Source organism: Gymnoscopelus microlampas (genome assembly GCF_963454915.1).
Source record: "Gymnoscopelus microlampas genome assembly, chromosome: 4".
Taxonomy (NCBI): domain Eukaryota; kingdom Metazoa; phylum Chordata; class Actinopteri; order Myctophiformes; family Myctophidae; genus Gymnoscopelus; species Gymnoscopelus microlampas.
In genome coordinates, this window is record NC_139941.1 from 50,873,186 (window position 1) to 50,895,231 (window position 22,046).

The 22,046-nt window shown below is 41.9% G+C and overlaps 2 protein-coding genes across 2 annotated transcripts; one reads left to right on the forward strand and one right to left on the reverse strand.

Moving 5' to 3' along the window:
* Positions 1-1,889: 1,889 nt before the first annotated feature.
* Positions 1,890-11,181, reverse strand: mblac2 (metallo-beta-lactamase domain containing 2). Its single transcript, XM_084055064.1, has 4 exons — positions 10,761-11,181; positions 9,828-10,063; positions 5,025-5,239; positions 1,890-3,305 (listed from the first exon to the last, which is right to left on the reverse strand). The coding sequence occupies exons 1-4, from the start codon at positions 10,985-10,987 to the stop codon at positions 3,132-3,134; spliced, it is 852 nt and encodes a 283-aa protein (XP_083911190.1). The 5' UTR covers positions 10,988-11,181; the 3' UTR covers positions 1,890-3,131.
* A 4,796-nt stretch (positions 11,182-15,977) lies between these two features.
* On the forward strand, positions 15,978-21,901 carry polr3g (polymerase (RNA) III (DNA directed) polypeptide G; the record flags this gene model as incomplete). Its single annotated transcript, XM_084055545.1, has 6 exons — positions 15,978-16,088; positions 17,404-17,533; positions 18,419-18,487; positions 19,363-19,427; positions 19,586-19,735; positions 21,706-21,901. 6 exons carry the CDS (start codon positions 15,978-15,980, stop codon positions 21,796-21,798), a joined length of 618 nt encoding a protein of 205 aa, XP_083911671.1. The 3' UTR covers positions 21,799-21,901.
* Between the last annotated feature and the right edge of the window lie 145 nt (positions 21,902-22,046).

Below are 22,046 nucleotides of genomic sequence, written 5' to 3' on the forward strand. Positions count from 1 at the left end.
CGAGACCCAAGTGAGGTCAGACAACACACTCCATATTTGGGCATAGCTCCATTGGGAACATCTCCTATTATGGCTTTATATAACCGCCCAAGTGACGTAATCTGACATCACGCCAGTGTGACGTAATCTGACATCACGATGAGACGGTCGTCCCCAATAGTGGGTTTTGGTCATTGGAGAGGTGATGCACGTCACCTCTTTCTGAAGTGGGTACTTTCAAAGCCTGCCGTGGATTTAGGAGAGCACAAAACTCTCTCACACTGTGAGGTGCCGTAAGGTGGCACTGCAAAGTGAACGACGCGTCACGCTAGCGAACTTCTAGTATATATATACATTTCTAAACCCAAAACCCCCAAAAAAAACCCTGCCACTGTGTGGGACTAAACACAAAAACAACATATCAATGTCACTAACAAGACACGCCACAACGTGCAGAATTACTACACGCAGTCTGTAGGCCACTTCATACTGCTCAGCACACATCTGCCCCCTCGCAGCATAATTAATTGCGGCCAACACAAACTCACAACATTACAGTCGGCCATGTTGTTCCTTAGCGTCATCGCCGACCACCGCCCAACGAGACCCAAGTGAGGTCAGACAACACACTCCATATTTGGGCATAGCTCCATTGGGAACATCTCCTATTATGGCTTTATATAACCGCCCAACGAGACCCAAGTGAGGTCAGACAACACACTCCATATTTGGGCATAGCTCCATTGGGAACATCTCCTATTATGGCTTTATATATTATAGAGACCAACAAACACAAAGCCCCGCGCAGCGGCTAGGGGGGAGGGGCGCGCAGCGCCCCGACCCTCTAGTACGCTACGAAGGCAATCAAAGTAGGCTATATTATATAGAATATGTAATTTTTTTAATCAGAAATGATCCGGTAACCCACACCCTGTTAATTTGTGCAGGCAGGACAGAATAATCAGACTATTTGAGGAATGTTTGTCTCCTTTTTATGTTGAAGATCATTGCCCCAATTCTATTACTTTTTCAATTCCCCCATGACTACATGTAAATGGCATCACAACTAAATTGTGTGAAAAAGTAGAGGTGACAGTCCCTGTCACTACCAAGCCCTACTGGAGAGGGGTGTAGAGGGTGTAGTACGAACCTCCAAAATAATCATATTTGAACTGGGGACCCCCCACCCTGACAAGCACACAACGTGCTAGGCGTTGTGAGCTTGTAGATCGGCTATTTTCAATATGTTTTGCCTCTTTCTTATGTAATATTTCACTATTTGGTTTTAAAAAGGTCTTAAAAGTCCTTAAATTCTAACTTTAGAAATGTGCAGATACCATGTACAGTATACACTTATACTGTATGTTGGTTTGTTTACTGTTGAGTGAATGTTACACATTAATAATAATTTGGGGAACGTCGACCCCCAGTTTGGGAACCACTGCCCAATATGCCAGTTGCCTCTACCAAAACCTTATTTCTTAAGACATCATTTCTTATTGATCATATAATACTAGTGTGTTCAGCTTCTTTTCCACTTCTCTCTCGATTCTCAGCCGCAACACATCGCACTAGAGATGCCATCTCCCATGTGAAAGGCTTAAAGGGCAAGACCACTATGGTAGAGGTTTGGGTTAATAGCCAACATGCACAATATCAGCATCTTGACTCTGTTTGCCCTGAATGGAACAGAGCCTTCATTAGTATAATTGGTAACACCTATGAAGGAAGTAAAGAAGAGGCCCAATTTCATATATCTAAGCAATTCCTTTCCAAATATAGCTGCTGTGGATAGCAGCCTATTGGCTAAAATGAAAACTTGGGAGGAGCATCAACACAGAATCACCACCAGCGTTGCACAAAACAACATCAGACAGAAGAACGGAGGCTTTATTGTCGACGTTGCGGTTCCAAAGCCTTTTGGTAAGTAAGTCGGTAGTTATTAGTACAAAGCAGTGTTACAAACGTTAGGAGGTAGTATTACACTGAGGCTTTCACTGAGCGTTGCAGTATGCATAGGGAAAACGCTATTATTCACTACTTTATCACATGCCTCAGAGTTAAAAACTCAAAACTCCCTGCCGTTCTGTTTTTTTGAAGTGCTGAGTTGTTAGCATTATTGTGCCATTGTTATAGTTTTTTATTAGTGTATATCGTTGCTGTCGGGTAGAAACCTCTTATCTCCATATTCTAACCTTTTGTGTTTTTTTGGAAATCAACACCCCTACTTGATCATACTACAGTCACACAAAAGCATCAAAAGAAGCAGATCCGCAAGCTCGAAACGTAGTGAGCTTGCAGATCTGCTACTTTTGATGTTTTTGAATTTCAATCCTTTTTGGACATATGAGATTTCCACCCGACAAAGACGATATACTATACATACCATATAGAAACCAACCATAAATCTACTCTCAGACAAAAACACACTCTTCATTCAGAATAAGATAAATACTGTATATAGGCTATTATAAACGATGCTGATACTGACTTGTGTAGCCCAATAGGGGGCGTTGTACACAAAGTTTGGCAATTATTATATGAATTCTGTTGGATTACGGGTACATAAATAAGACAACCAGTGTCACATCGATTTTACACACACACGGGTCACTCTCCATCTGGTCCTCAACAAACAATGTCCACTGAAACAGTAACACTGTTGATTTAATCTCACAAGTGTCAAGTTATGACCAACGCATTCTCACTCCCAAGACGGCAAAACGGGTGACTTCTTTGGGACTGATTTGGCTTAAGGTCAAACGTTTGACTGTAAGGGGGGTACCTACGACGGCACATGTTGACTAGGGGAGGGGTATGAGTTACAATTCTGTCCCTTCTTTTAATGCTGTAATGGGCTTTTTCTTTTCTTTAGGTATTAAAAAGGTCTTAAAAGTTGTTAAATTGAGAACGGCACTTCCAATTCCTGGATACTGCGGATACTGCGGAAGTGACTGGGACGTTTTGACGTTTGGTCACATTTGTCCCAAGAAGTCCCGATAGGCCGTTTGGGGGAGTGAGAGTGTGTTGTTATGACACTCAGAATTAAATTAACGGGTGATTTTCTTTTCTTTTTTTACAGTGTATGCTTTCGCTTTGTGCTTTCCTCTCCCTCTGCTTCCTCTTCCTCTGGGGGGGGGTCTTCTTCTTTACTAACAGGTGCTCCGTGGGTTGGAGGCCCTGAGCGCCACTGAGGCTAAAGTCCTCCAGGCGAGCGTGGAGAACTTGGCGGGGCAGGTCCCGGCTCTGTTGATGTACGCGGAGGCCAGCCGGTGGAGCCGCTTCGCCCCGAAGGTGTTGTAGTGGCCCGGGAGGACTTGGTCCACCTGTGTGGAGCAGGATGTGAGACGTTAATATTTGTTACATTCTATTTTCCTCTCTGTAATAATGATAATAAACTTTATTTGTATAGCACCTTTCATGAAATGAAATGCAGCTAAAAGTGCTTTACAGAGCAAACATAAAGCACAAGTGCTTTACAGAAAAAGTACAAATAGTTTAAAAATAAAGAAAAAAAGAAAAGTGATTTGCGATTTTTGGTATCCTGATGGCTGCTTGTTGAATTTCCGGACAGGACAAGTAAAGCATCTAACTATCTATCTATCTATCATGCAGTTCAAAGATCAGCAATGATAGGTGTAGGCCAGCAATTTATATGATTAATGATTAATATTGTTGGTTTCGGGCAGAAACCTCCCATCTCCATATTCTAAGTGTTTGTGTTTTTTCATGAATGAATGCCTTACTTGATCATACTACAGCTTCACACAAAAAGTATCAAAAGTAGCAGATCTGCAAGCTCAAAATGTGTTGCTTCGCGTTGCGTTTTGAGCTTATTTGAATTTGAATCCTGAAACGATGTGCCTATTGACCTGGCATACTCCTAGCCTGGTAAACCACCCGGTTGCGGAATTCAATTACATTTTCATCAAATGCAATGCGATTTCCCAGGGGGGGGGGGGGGTTTACCAGGCTAGCAGACTTCTGCTGTAGAATACAAATGAATCAGTTGTGACCCCAAAAGCGCGCATTTCATTGTATGACAAAACCAACTTGAATGATTACCCCAGGTACACGAGTTCAAGAATAACAAAACAACAGAATCTATCAGAAACAAAAGGTGGATTGAGTGGTTCTACTTCAGTAAACAAAGGTTTCACTTCATAATATGCAATATGGCCCTGAGAAGAATGCCAAGCCGGTCATAACCGATCGGCCAAATTATAAACTTGGCATGTTCCACAAAAGGCTTTTAACTATAATCAGTGAACAGCAGAGTGCTTTGGATTCTCACTCATACAAATAATGAAACCTGTTTTTACTGCAGTAATACCAATCAATCATCATGCTGTTGTTTTGGCCTGGCCTATAATCAGGGCTAGGCAATCGTTCGATATTTTTGCCCAGATCAGTGGCCTTGTGGTTAGAGTGTCTGCCCTGAGACTGGAAAGTTGGGTTCAATTCCCCGGCCGGGTCATACGGTACCGACCAAAGACTATAAAAATGGTACCCTGCTTGGCACTCCTTTTCTTCTTTCCACAGTTTTTATTGTTTTTATTCCTTAGTCTTAGCGTTTTTTATTTCTATTCAGAAAATAAATTAGAGATATTATTATTATTATTATCAAGGGTTGGATTGGGGGTAAGTCCCTGCAACATACTAGCATCCAGGGGTTGTACTTTTGGATATCGTAATAGTGTTGCCTTTTGCTGGTTTTAAATACTTTTCTGAAAATTACCTGACTGTTCTAGCTTTCTATTGTTTGCCTTTACCCACTTAATTATTATACAGGAATTACTGATGATTATTTATCAAACATATCAATGTCACAGTATCGATCTTGAGGTATCTGGTAAAAAATATTTTGTAATTAGATTTTGTCCGTAATGTCAGAAAATAAAAAATATATAATTAAGAATTTGGAAAATGGTCTGCAGTAATAGTGTAAAGTATACTTTACAGTCCGGGCCAATCGCAATTCTTTGTGTGACAATTTAATCGTCATCATACGTAAATAATCATTACAGTTCCGTGTCTCGTTTTACCTGTTCGCTGTCCACCAGGCCCACGATGCGCTCGCAGCTGCTGACGTAGTCGCTGACGCGGCTGTAGGGCAGCCAGTCGATCATGGCCCCGTCGTACACCGTGTCCCCGCTGAACAACAGCTTGTTGTGGCGGTCGTGGAGGCAGATGCTGCCCCGCGAGTGGCCCGGCATGTGGAGCACCGTCAGCTGTCTGTCACCCAGGTTGATCACGTCACCTGGGGGGTAGGAGCGAGAGAGTCAGAGAGAGAGGTCATATTTTCATAGACATTTCAGAATCACACACATTGTATTAGCGGTGCGACAGTTTTAGTTGAGTAGAGTTTTATTATGTTAGTTACTGTTTTTTATATTGACCTAGGGCAGGGGTCGTCAACGTTTTTCGAGAGAGATGAAGCAGGGACCCCCATTATATATTGTATATAATTATTTTTTCCCCATAGATTTCATATATTGCTTCATAGACTTGTTTGACAACAACCATCATCAGTGTACGTTGGATTCATGTTAATGTGTTTTTCAGACATTTAACCACTTAAACCGTCAATACTTGAGCTTTCAGTTGTGTGTCAATACTTGGCACACAACGCCTCGCAGCGACCTATGGTATATGTGCTTGTGTGCTTGTAGATCTGCTATTTTTTGCTAAAGTTCTCCTCAGAATAGGGATGCTGGGTTGAAGTGGTTAATGTAAAAATCACAAGAAGATTTGGTGGACCCCCTGTAGTATTTCTGAGGACCCCTTAGGGGTCCCAGACCCCCTATTGAAGGCCCGTGACCTAGGGTATAAGGGTATTGTACCTGGGCACATCAGGAGAGACTATACCCAAATAAAATACTGGAGCACTCGACTGGTCTGCACTGTATTTATTATTTATTTTGCAGGCGTGACTGACGTTTTGACTTGCTCGTCTTCCTCAGAGTCAAACTGTTTGACTCTGAGGAAGACGCAAGTCAACACACAAGAAGATCAGGCTTCGAGTGCCTGATCATACAACTCCTATACTCCAATGCACTGTGTGGTGTGGTGTGGTGTGGTGTGGTGTGTGTGTGTGTGTGTGTGTGTGTGTGTGTGTGTGTGTGTGTGTGTGTGTGTGTGTGTGTGTGTGTGTGTGTGTGTGTGTGTGTGTGTGTGTGTGTGTGTCACACAGATACACTGTAAGGTGTTGGGGGCGGGGAGCAAAGTCGTTGCGGTGTCGAGTGGGATCGATGTCGGGGTCGAGAGACAAAGCGGATGTGAGTCAGACGACGGACGGCGTGACGGGCAGGCAGCTGAAACTGAGCAATAAGATATTCCAACTGCACTGCAGCACTGCCTCTGACGCAGCAGAAATAAAGTCTGTGTATTGACCAAGTAGGCACAAATTACCGTCAGAATACCTTCAGAGAGAGAGAGAGAGAGGAAGAGGTTCCATTTGTAAACTCTGAGTTAAACAAACACACAAGGACTTTAAAAAGTAGATTCAGGTGCCCAGAGACAAAATAATTGAATCAAATGGGGGTCCGTGGCCAAATGGGGGGTCCAAAACAGAACCAAATGAATTAATTTGGTTCCATTTTTGTACACTCTCAGAGTTAACTTTAACATGTTCTGATGTAGAGTTATTGATCAACTAGACTGATTGACTTGTATCAGTGTTTCTGATGTAACACTAATGCAGACACACTGTATCCACTGACAGCAGTGTTGCTACATTGTATCCATGCAGTAGAATGAAACAGTGGTTCAGCCTGGGGTGGGGGTTGGCTAACTGATCCGTGGCCTTATGTCACAATCATTAGGGGGTTCGGCCACAGACACCCCCCCATTTAATACAGATATTTTGCATTAGGGCCTAAACGCATGTCATATTGTTGCTCCATACTTTAACTTTGTTTTTTTCGTAAATTAACGTACTACTTGATCATACTACAGCTTCACCCAAAATCATCAAAAGTAGCAAATCTGCAAGCTCGTTGCGACACGTTTTGAGCTTGTAGATCTGCTACTTTTGCTATTTTCTGAATTTGAATGCTGAAAAGTAACAGTTTTGGACATATGAGGTTTCCACCCGACCTAGACGATAAGCTGTGTGACCAACGGGAGTCAGAAGAACGTCTAAATCAAACTTCAGCTTTAGTTCTTGGCTCGCACTAATAATGTCCAATCTTTGGACTTTGTTCTCTTACCAGTAAAAGCCGGTTATGTGAACCCTGATGCCCGGCGGTTTGTGTTGTTGGACATCTGACACCTCATATTGTTATTCATGTCCTCACTGTTTTGCCTGATTCACTGCCTTTTTTGCTATTATTCTAATGTTGTTTTATGCTTTTGCTTTTCTTTTTTTGCTTTATTGTTAAATCATTTGTACTGTTTCTGTAAAGCACTTGTGCTTTATTCTTGCTAAGTGCTAAGTGTCATGAAAGGTGCTATACAAATAAAGTGTATTATTATTATATCATAAATGAGTGTGTTTATGTGTCCTGCCAACGTGTTGTGTGTTATTGATCCACATGGGCCCCCAAATATATTTCAATTTGGGGGTCCTTGGCACGCAAAAGTTTGAGAACTGGGTTAAGGGGTTCCAACTTCCGAGTCTTGCTCAAGGACACTTCTGACACAAGGTCGGGAGGAGGAGCCGGGGCGGGGATCGAACTCTAGACCTCCCCAGGCGGCCCGCTCTACCTCTTGAGTCACTGTCGCCCCTTTCCTGCATGTTGTGTTGTTTACTCATTACTCTTCTTGGATGAAACTGAATCCATCAAAGTCATGACGAGCGGCCATGCAGGCCGGCTTAAAATAGAGTGTCTGTACCATGCGGCTGAACAGATACAAATGAAGTGCACTCTTCTTCTTGTAGTGTGCACTCTCGTTGTGACCCCAACGTATGCATGCACAGGAAATGTACATGTTATGTGATAGTTAAGACAGACAACATGATGAATGACTAACATCTGGGACAACAACATCCAGGATGCATGTGATGCATCCTGCTGTGTTCACACTGACAGCTACAAAGATATACTGTCTGTCTACCATTCATTTTCAATGGAAGCCATGCAGCGATATGAAGACATAAAGCTAGAGTTTGTAGCTGCTACAACAGCTACAATTAAGTTGAGCCTGGGCTTCAACTTCAGCTGCAAGGTGACAGATATGCAGTGTAGCTTTATGTCTTTTGTAGCTGGCAGGGTGTACGCAGTGTGCATGAGTCAGTAGGCCACTGCTGCAGCATAAACCCTATATGGGGTAAAGTCCACGCGCGCACACACACACACACACACACACACACACACACACACACACACACACACACACACACACACACACACACACACAACTGCCAACTAGCACCGGCTATATTAAAAACTAATCAAATGGCATTCACATGGACCACGTACAGTAGGCCACGGGTTCCCAAACTTTTAAGTGCCACGACCCCCCAAAATAATCATATTTGAACTGGGGGCCCCCACCCTGACAAGCACTGACTTTGAATTGTAGGCATTACATTTAGTTTGGTAAGGTTCCACAGACACCTCGCAGTGCGAGCTTGTAGATCGGCTATTTTCACAATGTTTGCCTTCTTTCTTAAGTATATTTGACAATTTGGTATTAAAAATGTCTTAATTGTATATATCTTTATAAATGTGCAGATACCCTGTACAGTATACACTTATACTGTATGTTGGATTGTTTACTGTTCAGTGAGAAAACAATGTTACACATTAAAGGGGCTACACCATGAATTTCATTTTTTTTTAGGTTTTTAGTATTTTTTGGGCTCCCCAGTGTCTCTTGTACCCCAAAACATTTTTTTTTTTAACATTCAGTCATTCATGCTCATTTCATGGATTTCCTGAATGGGCGTGTCTGAACAGGCCATTTCAGAATGGCTGTGCAAGTGATGTCACTTGCACAGATTTTGCATTGACGATGGCCAGACAGAATTGCTCAGTAGCTCCCCCCTGCCCAATAGGACGTTTTGGTATTGCAGCTGAAAAAGCTTGGAATGGCAGACAGTCAGATTGTGAGAAAAAATATCTGGATGTTTTTTAGGCTTACAACCTGTTTAAAACGTATTAGGGGGCAATATTTATATATAATATATATATTTTTAATTCATGGTGTAGCCCCTTTAAGCTAATCATCTGGAGACCCTCCAAAAAATAATTTGGGGGTCCCGACCCCCAGTTTGGGAACCACTGCAGTTAGGCTACTTGAACTCCCACTGCTACGTTTAGTGACTCGGACACTTCTACAATGATGGACAACGGTCCACTAGCAGTGGTGGAAAGTAACTAAGTACATTTAACATTTGAGTTAATTGTAGGCCTACTTTACTTGAGCATTTCCAATTTCCAATACTTTTACTTCTACGATAATAGATTTTGATTATCATCACAAAACATACATTTGATTAACCACTTCAGCCCTATATACATTTCGCCCATTTGAAAATAGCCGATCTACAAGCTCACAAATGACGCATTGTGAGCTTGTAGATCTGCTATTTTCAAAAGATTTTTTATAAATTTGAGAACTTGTGAAATAGGACATTCTGCATAATGAGTAGGCTACTTTTACTTTTGGTATTTTAAGTACATTTCGTTACCAATACTTTTGTACTTTTACTCAACTACATTTTGAATTCCAGACTTTTACTTGTAACAGGGTATTTCTTCATTTCAGTATTGATACTTTTACTCAAGTAAAACATGTGAGTACTTTTTCCACCACTGTCCACTGAGCCACCCGACCCCACAATCTCTCCCTCCATCATCCATCCATCCTCTGTAATGTAACACTCTGTACCGTCATATTACCTTCCTGCAGGATGTGGGTGGGCTGCACGGCCTTGACTCTGTAGTGCCTCGCCCTCCAGCCGGGCGACGGGGGCTCCACGATCTCCCGGTCGCTCAGCCAGGTGACCGTCTCGAAGTTGTCCCCGTTGGCCAGGGCGTCCACCTCGGCGCTGTGCACGCCCACCTGCCCGAACTGGTGGAGACCCCCCGAGTGGTCGAAGTGGGCGTGGGTAGCCACGGCCAGCAGAGGGTTCTTCCTGGAATTATTATGTTTGATTGAATATTTTTATTAACCCATTAAGGGCCTCAGGTTCCGATTCTACAAAATGTCTTCTTTTTTTTTTCTGAATCATGTGGTTCTCAAACTTTTTCATGTCAAGGACCTCCACAATTATATCTATTTGGCCGTGGACCCCCATCTCAAAATATTTAGTTCCAGGGGCCCCAGGAGGAAAGCTTTAAAAATCTATATATTCAAAGATTTGCAAAAATTCTATCGATTTTTCAAAAATAGCAGATTTACAATGAGCTTGTAGATCTGCTATTTTTGAACAGCCAAAGTGTAAAATAATGCTTTTTAGCTCAAATTTAAAAAAATGACACGTTCCAGCCAGATCTTGATGGGTTAAGGCAGAAATGCAAAAACAGCAGCAAAAGAGTAGACAGTCAAACACTTGGTCTGGTTCTCAACCATGTCCGGGGACCACCAGTGGTCTTTAGTTGGGGGGTACCAGGGGGTCTCCAGTCAAATTAGTTAATATAGCGTCGCAATCATTTTAACCACTTAGCTTTGGCGATTCAAAAATAGCAGATCTACAAGCTCATATAGTGGCACAGAGTGTAAAGAGAGAGGGGGGGGTAATGGGCGGTAGAGAGGGTGGGGGGTGAGGGTAGAGGGAGGGAATGAGGGTTAAGAGAGGGGGGGGGTGAGGGTAGGGTTGGGGGGGTGATCACCTGTGTGGGTCGGTGCCCAGCAGCCCCTGCTCATTGATGTAGTCCGGCAGAGACCTGAGGCCCAGGCCGGTGTCTATAACCACGTCCTGGTGGGAGCCCCGCAGCAGCCAGATGTTGGCCCGGTTGTCAGACTGGTAGAACCGCTCCTGGATCCAGAAGAGCCCGTCTCCCAGCGCCTTGTGGGCGTACCAGTCCGTGGCCGCCGGAGTGGAGGCAGAAGACGACATCCTCCCACCAGGTCTGCTGGCTGCATAGAGGCTTTAAAGGAGGAGCGGGTCGGATGCGTATCGGACGCAACCGCGGGTCACCCGCCGCTCAGGCTGCTTGCTGGTGGTTCTGAAGATTTTTTAGCTGCAAAAAAATTATATAAAAATAAAAAACTGCTGATCTGATCCTCTGGTCAGCTCAGCTGAGCTGTGATGTTGCCATTTGGAGGTAGAAAAAAAAAATGATGGTGGCTGGCTGTCAGTTCAGTGTTGCCAGGTTTTGCGAGAGAAAACAAGCAACCAGGTTTAGGAAAACAAGCCCCTTTAAACCACTGTTTCCCAAACAGTGGGTCGGGACCCATTTTAAATATCCCTTTTTTTTAATTTCCTAAATGTTTTAAATGATTATTTGAAAATATTTTCATAAATACAAAAATTAAGATATTTTCAAAATAATAGAAATACATTTAAAAAATCACACCTGTGTGAAGGTAGCGGCGCCTTTGATATATTTTGTCATAGATATGTGTTTCTACTAGAGAAACAATATTAAAAGGCTTCCAGTGGCACTAAATAGTGCCATTGGAAGCGAATCACCAAATGCATTCCAAGGTAAGTGGCAAAAACTGATCTGTCATAGCTGATAGAGTGGGTACCTACAAAATAAACTTTAGGTACCCACTCTATCAGCTTCTATCTTCATAGCTTTTTGTAGCAGATATACAAACTTCGCGCTCTATACCTTTAGGTATAGAGCGGATATTAGCCCTCTATACCTGGCTTTTGCGTCAACGTTCTGATTGGTCAGGCTCGCCAAGGTTCTGATTGGTCAGGTCCGTCAACGTTCTGATTGGTCAGGTCCGTCAACGTTCTGATTGGTCACTATTCATGACATCACTATGTTACCATTCATGACATCACTATGATGTCATGAATAGTGACCAATCAGAACCTTGACGGACCTGACCAATCAGAACGTTGACGGACCTGACCAATCAGAACCTTGGCGAGCCTGACCAATCAGAACGTTGACGGACCTGACCAATCAGAACCTTGGCGAGCCTGACCAATCAGAACGTTGACGGACCTGACCAATCAGAACCTTGGCGAGCCTGACCAATCAGAACGTTGACGGACCTGACCAATCAGAACGTTGATGCAAAAGCCAGGTATAGAGGGCTAATATCCGCTCTATACCTAAAGGCATAGAGCGGCTAGCGCCGCTAAAAAAGGCAAAATATAGCTGCAAGCAGCGATACAGGGGCCAAGGAATGCAACAGGAAATGTGGAAAATGCAATATATGCAACAAGCCATAGAAACAGAATGGATTGAACTAACAAATGAGCGTTCTAAACAGCTGAGCAGAGTGCTGGAGGATTGTAGATATTGTATCTCTGTATTGTGTTGTATCTTGCAGTTATCTTGCAAATGTTTGTACTTCATCTAGACAACACAGATGGATTATGTCATTCTAATTAGGCTTTTGCATTTTATCACCATAGCGACAATGTGGTTAGTCGGCTTCATATTCCGACAGTGGATGTCCGGGGTGCCCTTCTACCACTGTAAGAAGTTAACTTTTAACTTTAAGCCTAAAATATAAAATAAGCTACACAGCTCCGCCATTTTGTTTTCACAGGTCAATATTGAAGGTCAAGGTGCTGTTTATAATAATAATAAGACCTTAAATTATTCCAACGGGGGAAACTACTTTTCAGCTTGACCTAGCTGATATGGTCATATTTAGCACTCGGGGGAGCACCTAGGGGATAATAAGAATCCCACTCATGGACACCTCAACCCATGGCCAGGGATCGGAATCGAACCCTTACCCTTCAAACTCACAGGCTGCTACACTACCAATTGAGCTAGAGCTTTGGCCACTCAGACACCCTGATGGTCTGTTGATGAGCATAATCTCTTGCCTTCTGTCATGAACCAAGGCCTTGTTTCACTAACGCTACTCTAGATCAGTGGTTCACAAACCATTTACCAATAGAGAAATTGGATGTCTCCTCGGAACCGAAACTAGTGAAAATAGCCGCTATTAGGTGCTCTACAAGCTCACAACGTGTTGCTATCCGTAAAGTTGTGAGCTTGTAGATCGGCTATTTTCACAAGGAAATAATATGTATGTATACCCTCAAAGTAGAATTCCATGTTATCTTTAAAAAGTGTGCATGCATTAATTAATACAGTCATGTTTTGTGTCCAGCAATTTAAATGAAGCCTGCATAAGGTAAGGCTTGAACCAGGGACCTTATGACCTACAGACAGTGACACTATCACCTGAACTACTGCTACCTCAAAACTGAGCAAATGAGATTTGGAAACAGCTTAGCATCATAGTGAGGGATTCTGGGTATCTTTATTATACAATATTCATTGGCCCTGGAGGCTTAATTTTTTCACATATTTTTGATAATGGTCCATAGATTGCGTGTAGAGCGTTTCGTAAATCCCTCAAAAATCCCAGGCGGTGTAATGAAGTGTTTTTCAAACTGCACTAAGCAAGAGGCATAACTTATGCTTGTTCAAAGTTTGCATTTTTAAACGATTGCTATTGCATAAAGTTTTACTGCTGTCAGTCAAAGCTTGTAGATCTGCTATTTTCACAAATTTGGAATACATTTGAAACATTTTAACAACACAAATCTTGTATGGGGGTCCCTTGCATAATATTTTCAGATGGGGGTCTATAGACAAATACATATTAATTAGGGGGCCCTGGAAACACTGGCTTAAAAAAACATTAGGCCTACACAACAAGCCCAAAATAAGCAACAACACTTTAGAAACAAGCCCAAATAAACAACAACACTTTAGAAACAAGCCCAAATAAACAACTACACTTTAGAAACAAGCCCAAATAAACAACTACACTTTAGTAATAAGCCCAAATAAACAACTATACTTCATAAACAAGCCCAAATAAACAACTACACTTTAGAAACAAGCCCCCCAAAAAAAACAACCCTCAACAACCAATATTTACAAGCGACTTGTCACTTAACAGAAAAACAAGACCCAAATTCGCTTATAATAAGTGGACATGGCAACCCTGTTGACGCGATGCGCCCCAGTGGGCGGGACCCGAGCGGTGATTGGAGGAGCCACGGCACGTTGGACGTTGGCACGTCTAAACCGGGACGTCACTCTACGTCGATTTAAAAGGCCGGCCATTCACATTCATTGTACGGCATGGATACAATGTAGCCTCGTTTCACCAGCCTGACTCATCTGGATACAATGTAGCAGCACTGTGTGTCTGCATAGTGTTACATCAGAAACACTGATACAAGTCAATCAGTCTGTTTAGTACATTAATAACTCCACATCAGATCAGATCGGGTTGTGGTATGTATTTTGTGTGTGTGTGTGTGTGTGTGTGTGTGTGTGTGTGTGTGTGTGTGTGTGTGTGTGTGTGTGTGTGTGTGTGTGTGTGTGTGTGTGTGTGTGTGTGTGTGTGTGTGTGTGTGTTTTATTATATTTCTATCATCATGATGTTGCTCTTTCTTTCAGCCACTATAGATCTGTAACACTACAGCCCGGGGAGAGAGAAAAGAAACAGCATGACTGTGATGTTTTGTTAACAGGGGATGGTGATTGGTTCCATGTGGCTCAGATAGTGCTGAATCAGCCTGACAGATAGGATAGGATACACTAACAGACTGACTGGCTGCTGTGAGGATCCAACACGTGGTACCAGGCAGCATTCTGTCTGATTTGCTGTGAAACAAGGTAAATACAATATGTATAACAACTGTATAATGGCTTGTTACTGTACTTATACACAGTCAAAACAATAATAATATTATAATATAATCAGTGCACTGTTCATTCAACTCAGTGTTACACTGGCTAAATTAACACTGTTGTTGTTTTTTGTGTAGTGTTGCATAGAGGCTACATTGTTGCATCAGTGGTTCTTCTCAAAGTGGGGTCTGGGGACCCCCAGGGGCCCTTGAGGGTGTTCCAGGGGGTCCCCAGCTAAAATGTGTTGATACAGCATCACAATCATTTGAACCCCTTTTGATTTTTTTTTACTTAAATCTTCTCTTCTGGGACAAAACATTCAGAAACATTTTCTGATGGGGGTCCGCGGCCAAAATAATGTATATCAATTTAGGGGTCCTTGACACGAAAAAGTTTGAGAACTACTGTAATGTCTCAGTAACAATGCCTAAAAATTTACAAACATAGCTCTGACACATGTCTCTCATGTTGTATTTTTTTGCCTCTTGAGTTAAACTTTCTTCCTGAAATGTATCCACGTTACCATATCGGATTCGGAATCTGACTCTTTTCACGTTTCTGCTGATTCTGATTCTGTACATTTAGATAGCATGTTATGTAGACCAGGGGTCTTCAACGTTTTCAGCCCAAGGACCCCCCTAGCTGAAAGAGAGATGAAGCAGGGACCCCCACTACATACTGTATAAAATTGCATTTTCATAGATTTCATAGACCAACACCAAACCTCTTTGCCAAAAATAGCCGATCTACAAGCTCACAACGCCTCGCACTGTTGTGAGCTTGTCGATCAGCTATTTTTGGCTTAAATTCTCTTCATAATAGGGTTAATGTAAAACAAAAATCCCTGTAGTAACTCTGAGGACCCTTGATGTAGACAGATGCCAGGTCATTGTTGACTTGGCATCCTTTAGTGTGTATAGTTTCTATGCACAGATTATAGTTTTTTTTGGATATTCTACTGTTAGAGTGGAGATAGGTTCTTGGTTTATCTATGATCCTAGATTACTATTTCTACGCATTTGATGTATTACCTTGTGTTGTCCTTGCTTGCTGTAAGTCGCTCTGGATTAAGAGCGTCTGCTTATTGTCAAAATTGAAATTGTAATATAATTTAGTCTGGAGAGCTGCTAAGACACACGTCAATATATGTACATGATACTGTATATATCTGTAGCCGATTCATATACAGATACAATGTGATATTAATTGCATGTACTCACTGTCTCCTACAGGTTCACAAAGTGACTCTCCAACATGGCAGGCAAGGGCCGGGGTATCGCTGCCTTCAGCTTCAATGTGGACGCCCTGGGCATCACTAGGGGCTCTATGCCCGAGACCAGGGTGGGGCCCAACCCGCTGTTTCCAGTAAGTACTACGTACTACACACACACACACACACACACACACACACACACACACACACACACACACACACACACACACACACACTCACACTCACACTCACACTCACACTCACACTCAATGATCTCACGGTGACACACATTGCATCAATCCATAGCAGCTCCCTCATGGTTATGTCAAGAGGTGGAGACGAGACATTAAGTAAATGTAGCCTACTCCAGTGGTGTAAAGTAACTAAGTACATTTACTCAAGTACTGTACTTTAAGTACAATTTTGATGTGCTTTTACTTTACTGGAGTATTTGCAATTTTCTGTCATTTCACTTCTACTCCACTACTTCTCAGAGGCAAATTTTATACTTTTTACTCCACTACAATTGTTTGAAAACTTTAGTTACTTTGTAGATTTGGATTATTATCACAAAACATACATTAACCACTTCAGCCCTATATACATTTCGGCCATTTGAAAATAGCCGATCTACAATATTTTTAAAGATTTTTTTGACATTTTATACATTTGAAAACTTGTGGAATGGGACATTCTGCATAAGGAGTACTTTCTACTTTTGGTACTTTAAAGGTAGGGTAAGTGATATTTTTGGGTTAAAACAAAAAGTATTTTGTTAAAAGGTTAAAGCGCTATATTCTGATAGTAATCATTGCTATAGAGTGTTTGTTCAGTAACAGGAGTCTCCCCGTCTCTCCAGCTCTTTAATAAACAGAAAATACATTTTCCGGTAGGTGTCAAAATCTCAGCCAATCAGGAGAAAGTACCCATTTTTAAGCTTCATTTTTATAGTGTTCCAGTTCCAATTTTGTCTGCTCATTTCTTAGTGTCATCACTTCCAATTTCACTTGTTTAATCTGTATCCTGATTGAGTTCTCTATCCTGATTGGATAAAATTGGAAATTAAACTGAAACGAAAACGCATTTTCTGTTTAATAAAGAGCTGGAGAGACAAGGAGACTTCTGTTACTGAACAAACACTCTATAGCAATGATTACTATCAGAATATAGAGCTATTTAACACTTATTTTAACCAAAGAAAGGTAGGGTAAGTACAGGCCGCTAGGGGCAGTTACAATTTATTTTTTTTATTTTTTTTTGTCTGGAGAGGGCACTTTTTTACTGACGGGTAAAAGGGCAGGGGCTCAAGCACCCTTTCATGTCTATGTGTGCACGTGCCCTGGTTGAGTTGATATGGCGTGATGAATGATGATTTCTAATAGACGCACAACCTCTGCTACTTTGAACGGACTTTTGTCTGAGAAGAATCTCCCACGGTTTTCCCTTTCTTTCTCCCAACACCGCCAGAACACAGAGTTCAAGGCGGTGACGCTGAAGACGGGCGAGGACGTGGACTACATGCTGGCCCTGAAACAGGAGCTGAGGGGAGCCATGCAGAGCCGGCCTCACTTCATCAAACCCAGGGCTGGAAAGGCAGGTGAGGAAGGAAGAAACTCAGCGTTCTAGTGCATTAGAAACCTGACATCCCATACTAATGCCATAGAGAGAGAGACACACACACACACACACACACACACACACACACACACACACACACACACACACACACACACACACACACACACACACACACACACACACACACACACACACACACACACACACACACACACACACACACACACACACACACACACACACACACACAGATGGCAGCACATCATGTCTGTGAGGTGAGATAATGCGAGCACTCAGGATCTGGAGTATTTAATTATGGACATATCTGGAGGTATGGAGAGAAAGAGTCAGAGAGGTTTATGATTTTAATGACAGTTTATTGAGTTTAGAGCTACTGCTGGTTCAGAGTTGAGGCAGCCAGGACGATATTTATTACATATCAGATGTACTGTAAGTGTTAATGTGAATCTCATTTATACATTTTTTTTAAGCGCAATTGCAGGAGCAGTTGATACTTAAACGGGGTGTAAGTGTTTATTTTTTCTGTCAGGATCCAAATTTTAGAAGAGATAACTTCACTATAAAGTATCTGCTTCAGTTGTATAGTGTTCCAGTTCAAATTTCTATCTTTTTTATTTATTATTATTCATCACATATTTCACTTGTTTATTATTTGTTTTGGGTGCAAATGGAGTAATGTAAATCCTAATGTAAGTAAACCCTGTAGCTGATCCCAAGACAAGTGCAGATTGGTTTGTCATTGAAGCCTGAATGAAATAAGTAATGTGCTGTGGTTTGTTAACTACAGTAGTGGGTAAATGTGGTGTTAATGGGTTCAGAGTGAGTGGCAGTCTGTGTGAAAATGTGTTTGAGGAGAACCTGCTCTTGTTTACACACCAAACAGACGTGGAGAGATACAAGGAGAGATACCTGAAGCAAGTCCTGACGGTGGACGACGCAGAATGGACCCCAGGTACTACTGGTACTACATCTTTGTGTGATGGGGAACCGAAAATAGCAGATCTACAAGCTCACAAGCCTAGCTCTGCGAGGCGTTGTGAGCTTGTAGATCGGCTATTTTCGGAGAGTTGGTGTAGATATTATATTGACTGTAATGTCTAAGTGTCTATTAATCAGCAATGGAAATTTAAACTGAACAATTGAAGTATAGTTTGTTTTATATACCATTTTAAATACTCATTTGGATGTCACAAAAAGATGGAGAGAACCCTGGATCACAACAAAATCTGGGAAAGAAATTATAGTAATAATCATATCTGTGACTGTGACTATTTCAGACTGGAACCTTTTTCCGAAAGAGTTGAGGCCCCAAAAGAAAAAGCCTCGACCTAAACCAGGTATATTATACAGCATGATTTATATGCAACCAGACACTGACGCGTCATCCCAAAACCTATACTGCTTGTGCAAGGACGTTCTGCGATTGGCCAGTACGCTTGTGCAAGGATGCGCTGCGATTGGCCAGTAACCACTTTGAGTGGCAGTTGGAGCAAACGCTCTCGCCAAAACATGATTTACGATTCTGTGCCTATCGGTACATAACTCGATCGGCGCTGAGTCGGCTCAAGCGAACTTCGCAACATTCGGCACGGCGACTCGCTCGCTTTAGCTCACTCGGGGTTGCCTCTCGTGGCTCATGTTCGCTTGAGATGGCACGGTCTAAAACTATACTTTATCGGCCCAAAAATAGCTCGCAGTTCTTGTAGGCGAGAGGCAGTTCCGTATTGGTCACAGAAGCGGGCCGTGGTTATAGCACAAGCGGTATAGGCTTTAGTATGTCGCGACACGCTCACTGACTGAGTCAACACTAATGCTGATATTCAACAGGATCAACGAAGAAATGTGTGAAGATAACACGCATAGAGTCAGAAGCGGTGCTGAAGAAACTGGATGTACGTCCCAGCTTTTTTTATCTTTTGTTTTACCTCAGAATCTATCATTTTCAAAGACATGTACAGTTGTGTTTTTTTACCTTGACATTGACCAAAGATCTGTATTGACTTGGGTCTAAACAAATTGTTCATCATCTCATTTGGATTTCTTTACTTAGGAGCTGGAGAAGAAAGGCGAGGACGGGAAAGACGACAAATCGGACGAGGAGAAAGAGGGCGTTGAGAAGGAGAAGAAGAAGAAAGAGGGAGAGGAGGGCGAAGAGGAAGAAATCGACGAGGAAGAGTATGATGAAGAGGACTTAGAAGAGGTAACCTTACCATACCCAGTTAAGACCAGTGGTGGAAAAAGTACTCACATTATTTACTTAAGTAAAAGTAGCAATACTGCAATGTAGAAATACTTAGTAAAATTACAGGTAAAAGTCTGGAATTCAAAATCTACTTGAGTAAAAGTATGGTATGTACTTAAAAGTATCAAAAGTAGAAAGTACTCGTTATGCAGAATGTCCCATTTCAAAATGTGTAAACTCTTTTGACGCATTGCGACGCATTGTGCGCTTGTAAATGATGGAGAGTTGGTAACCAAATGGACCCTTATAGATCTTTAACTCAAGAGTTAAAGGTAGGGTAAGTGATATGTTTTGGTTAAAACAAAAAGTATTTTGTTAAAAGGTTAAAGCACTATATTCTGATAGTAATCATTGCTATAGAGTGTTTGTTCAGTAACAGGAGTCTCCCCGTCTCTCCAGCTCTTTAATAAACAGAAAATACATTTTTCGGTAGGTGTCAAAATCTCAGCCAATCAGGAGAAAGAACCCATTTTTAAGCTTTGTTTTTATAGTGTTCCAGTTCAAATTTTGCCTGCTCATTTCTTAGTGTCATCACTTCCAATTTCACTTGTTTAATCTATATCCTGATTGAGTTCTCTATCCTGATTGGATAACATTGGAAATGAAACTGAAACTGAAACGAAAATGCATTTTCTGTTTTATAAAGAGCTGGAGAGACACAGACACTCCTTTTACTGAACAAACACTCTATAGCAATGAGTACTATCAGAATATAGAGCTATTTAACATTTATTTTAACCAAAGAAAATCACTTACCCTACCTTTTTAAATTATTGTAAACATCTGCATTACTTAAAGAATTGTTATTTTGATCAACGTTTGCCTGTTGCCATCTCTCCTATGGCACCAACATCAATACAACATGAAATTGTGGACAAAATCGCATCCAATGATAACAAAATATTCTAAGTCTTGGGTCTGAGAGTCTAAATCTCATCAAACGGTGGTTCCGTGACTCAAATGCCCAATAAATAATGGACCTTGATATGAAAAGGGTTGAAAACCACTGGTGTATGGGAATGGCATACTCAGTATTTTAGGCAGTATCGGCAGCCGTTCAGATACCGTTATAGAGTACAGAAGTCCTGACGTCACTCGCTCATCCCCAGGTTCGTAAGGTAATTTCTCTATGGAGAATAACATTGGGTCATCATAGAATCGTCTCATATAAGAATTGGGGTCCAAAAATAAACAAACTGTCTCATCTCAGCGATATTGTCAGGGAGACGGTTCTGTATCGTTTATGAAAGTCAGTCACTTATATTTGAAACAGTTTGTTTCTGGCGAAAATGTAACTAATTCGGCGGAAGTTACAATATCGTTTTCTCACCGTCAGTTGATGCTTCATATCCATACATACTGTAAGAGTGAAACCGCCGGGGTCATTTGTTTATTTTTGGAACACAGTTTTTATTTGACACGGTATTAAATACGTCTATGGCAGTGGTTTTCAACCTTTTTCGCACCCAAATTGACAAATATTAGCCCAGGGACCCCCATTTGAAAAGATATGCCAGGGACTCAACCATTTAGGTTTATTGGGGGTCCCAATCTACACTGTATAACCATCATCAGTGTTCATTTAACTCTGAGAGTGTACAAATGGAACCAAATGGACCCGTTAGGGTCCATTTGGTTCCATTTGTACACTCTCAGAGTTAGACATATAAGGGTCAATTTGGTTGCTAACTTTTAATTTGGCTGGGGACCCCCTGGAACCCCCTCAAGGACCACTGGTGGTCCCTGGATCACTGGTTGAAAACCCCTGGTCTATGGGATTCAGAATGGGGGTGGAAAACCGCGAACCAGGTAGACAAACCAAGGATGTGTAAATTACGTCAGACTTCGGTGCTCTATTGGCATCGGACCAACTCCAGCACAGATGCTGACCTTGTTGGTTGGTTCCCCCGTTTCTTTGTGTCACACAGGAGAACGACTACATTGACAACTACTTTGACAACGGTGAGGAGTTCGGTGGTGCGGGGAGTGACGACAACATGGACGGTGAAGCCACGTATTGATGACCGTGACAAATCAATAATGGCTGGTTAATATCTATGCAAAAACCAATGTGCACCGTTTAATTTATCACCACAAAGTGCTTTTTTCTACTAATATTCCAGTTAAAGGGCAAGACCACTTTGGTAGAGGTTTGGGTTGTGTATTTACCTTAGCCATAATGTAACTTGAAAGGTGGACAAGAAATTAAAAAGTAATTGCTCCATTGATTAGAAATTGATAATTCAAAATATGCTCCTCATTGACTTAC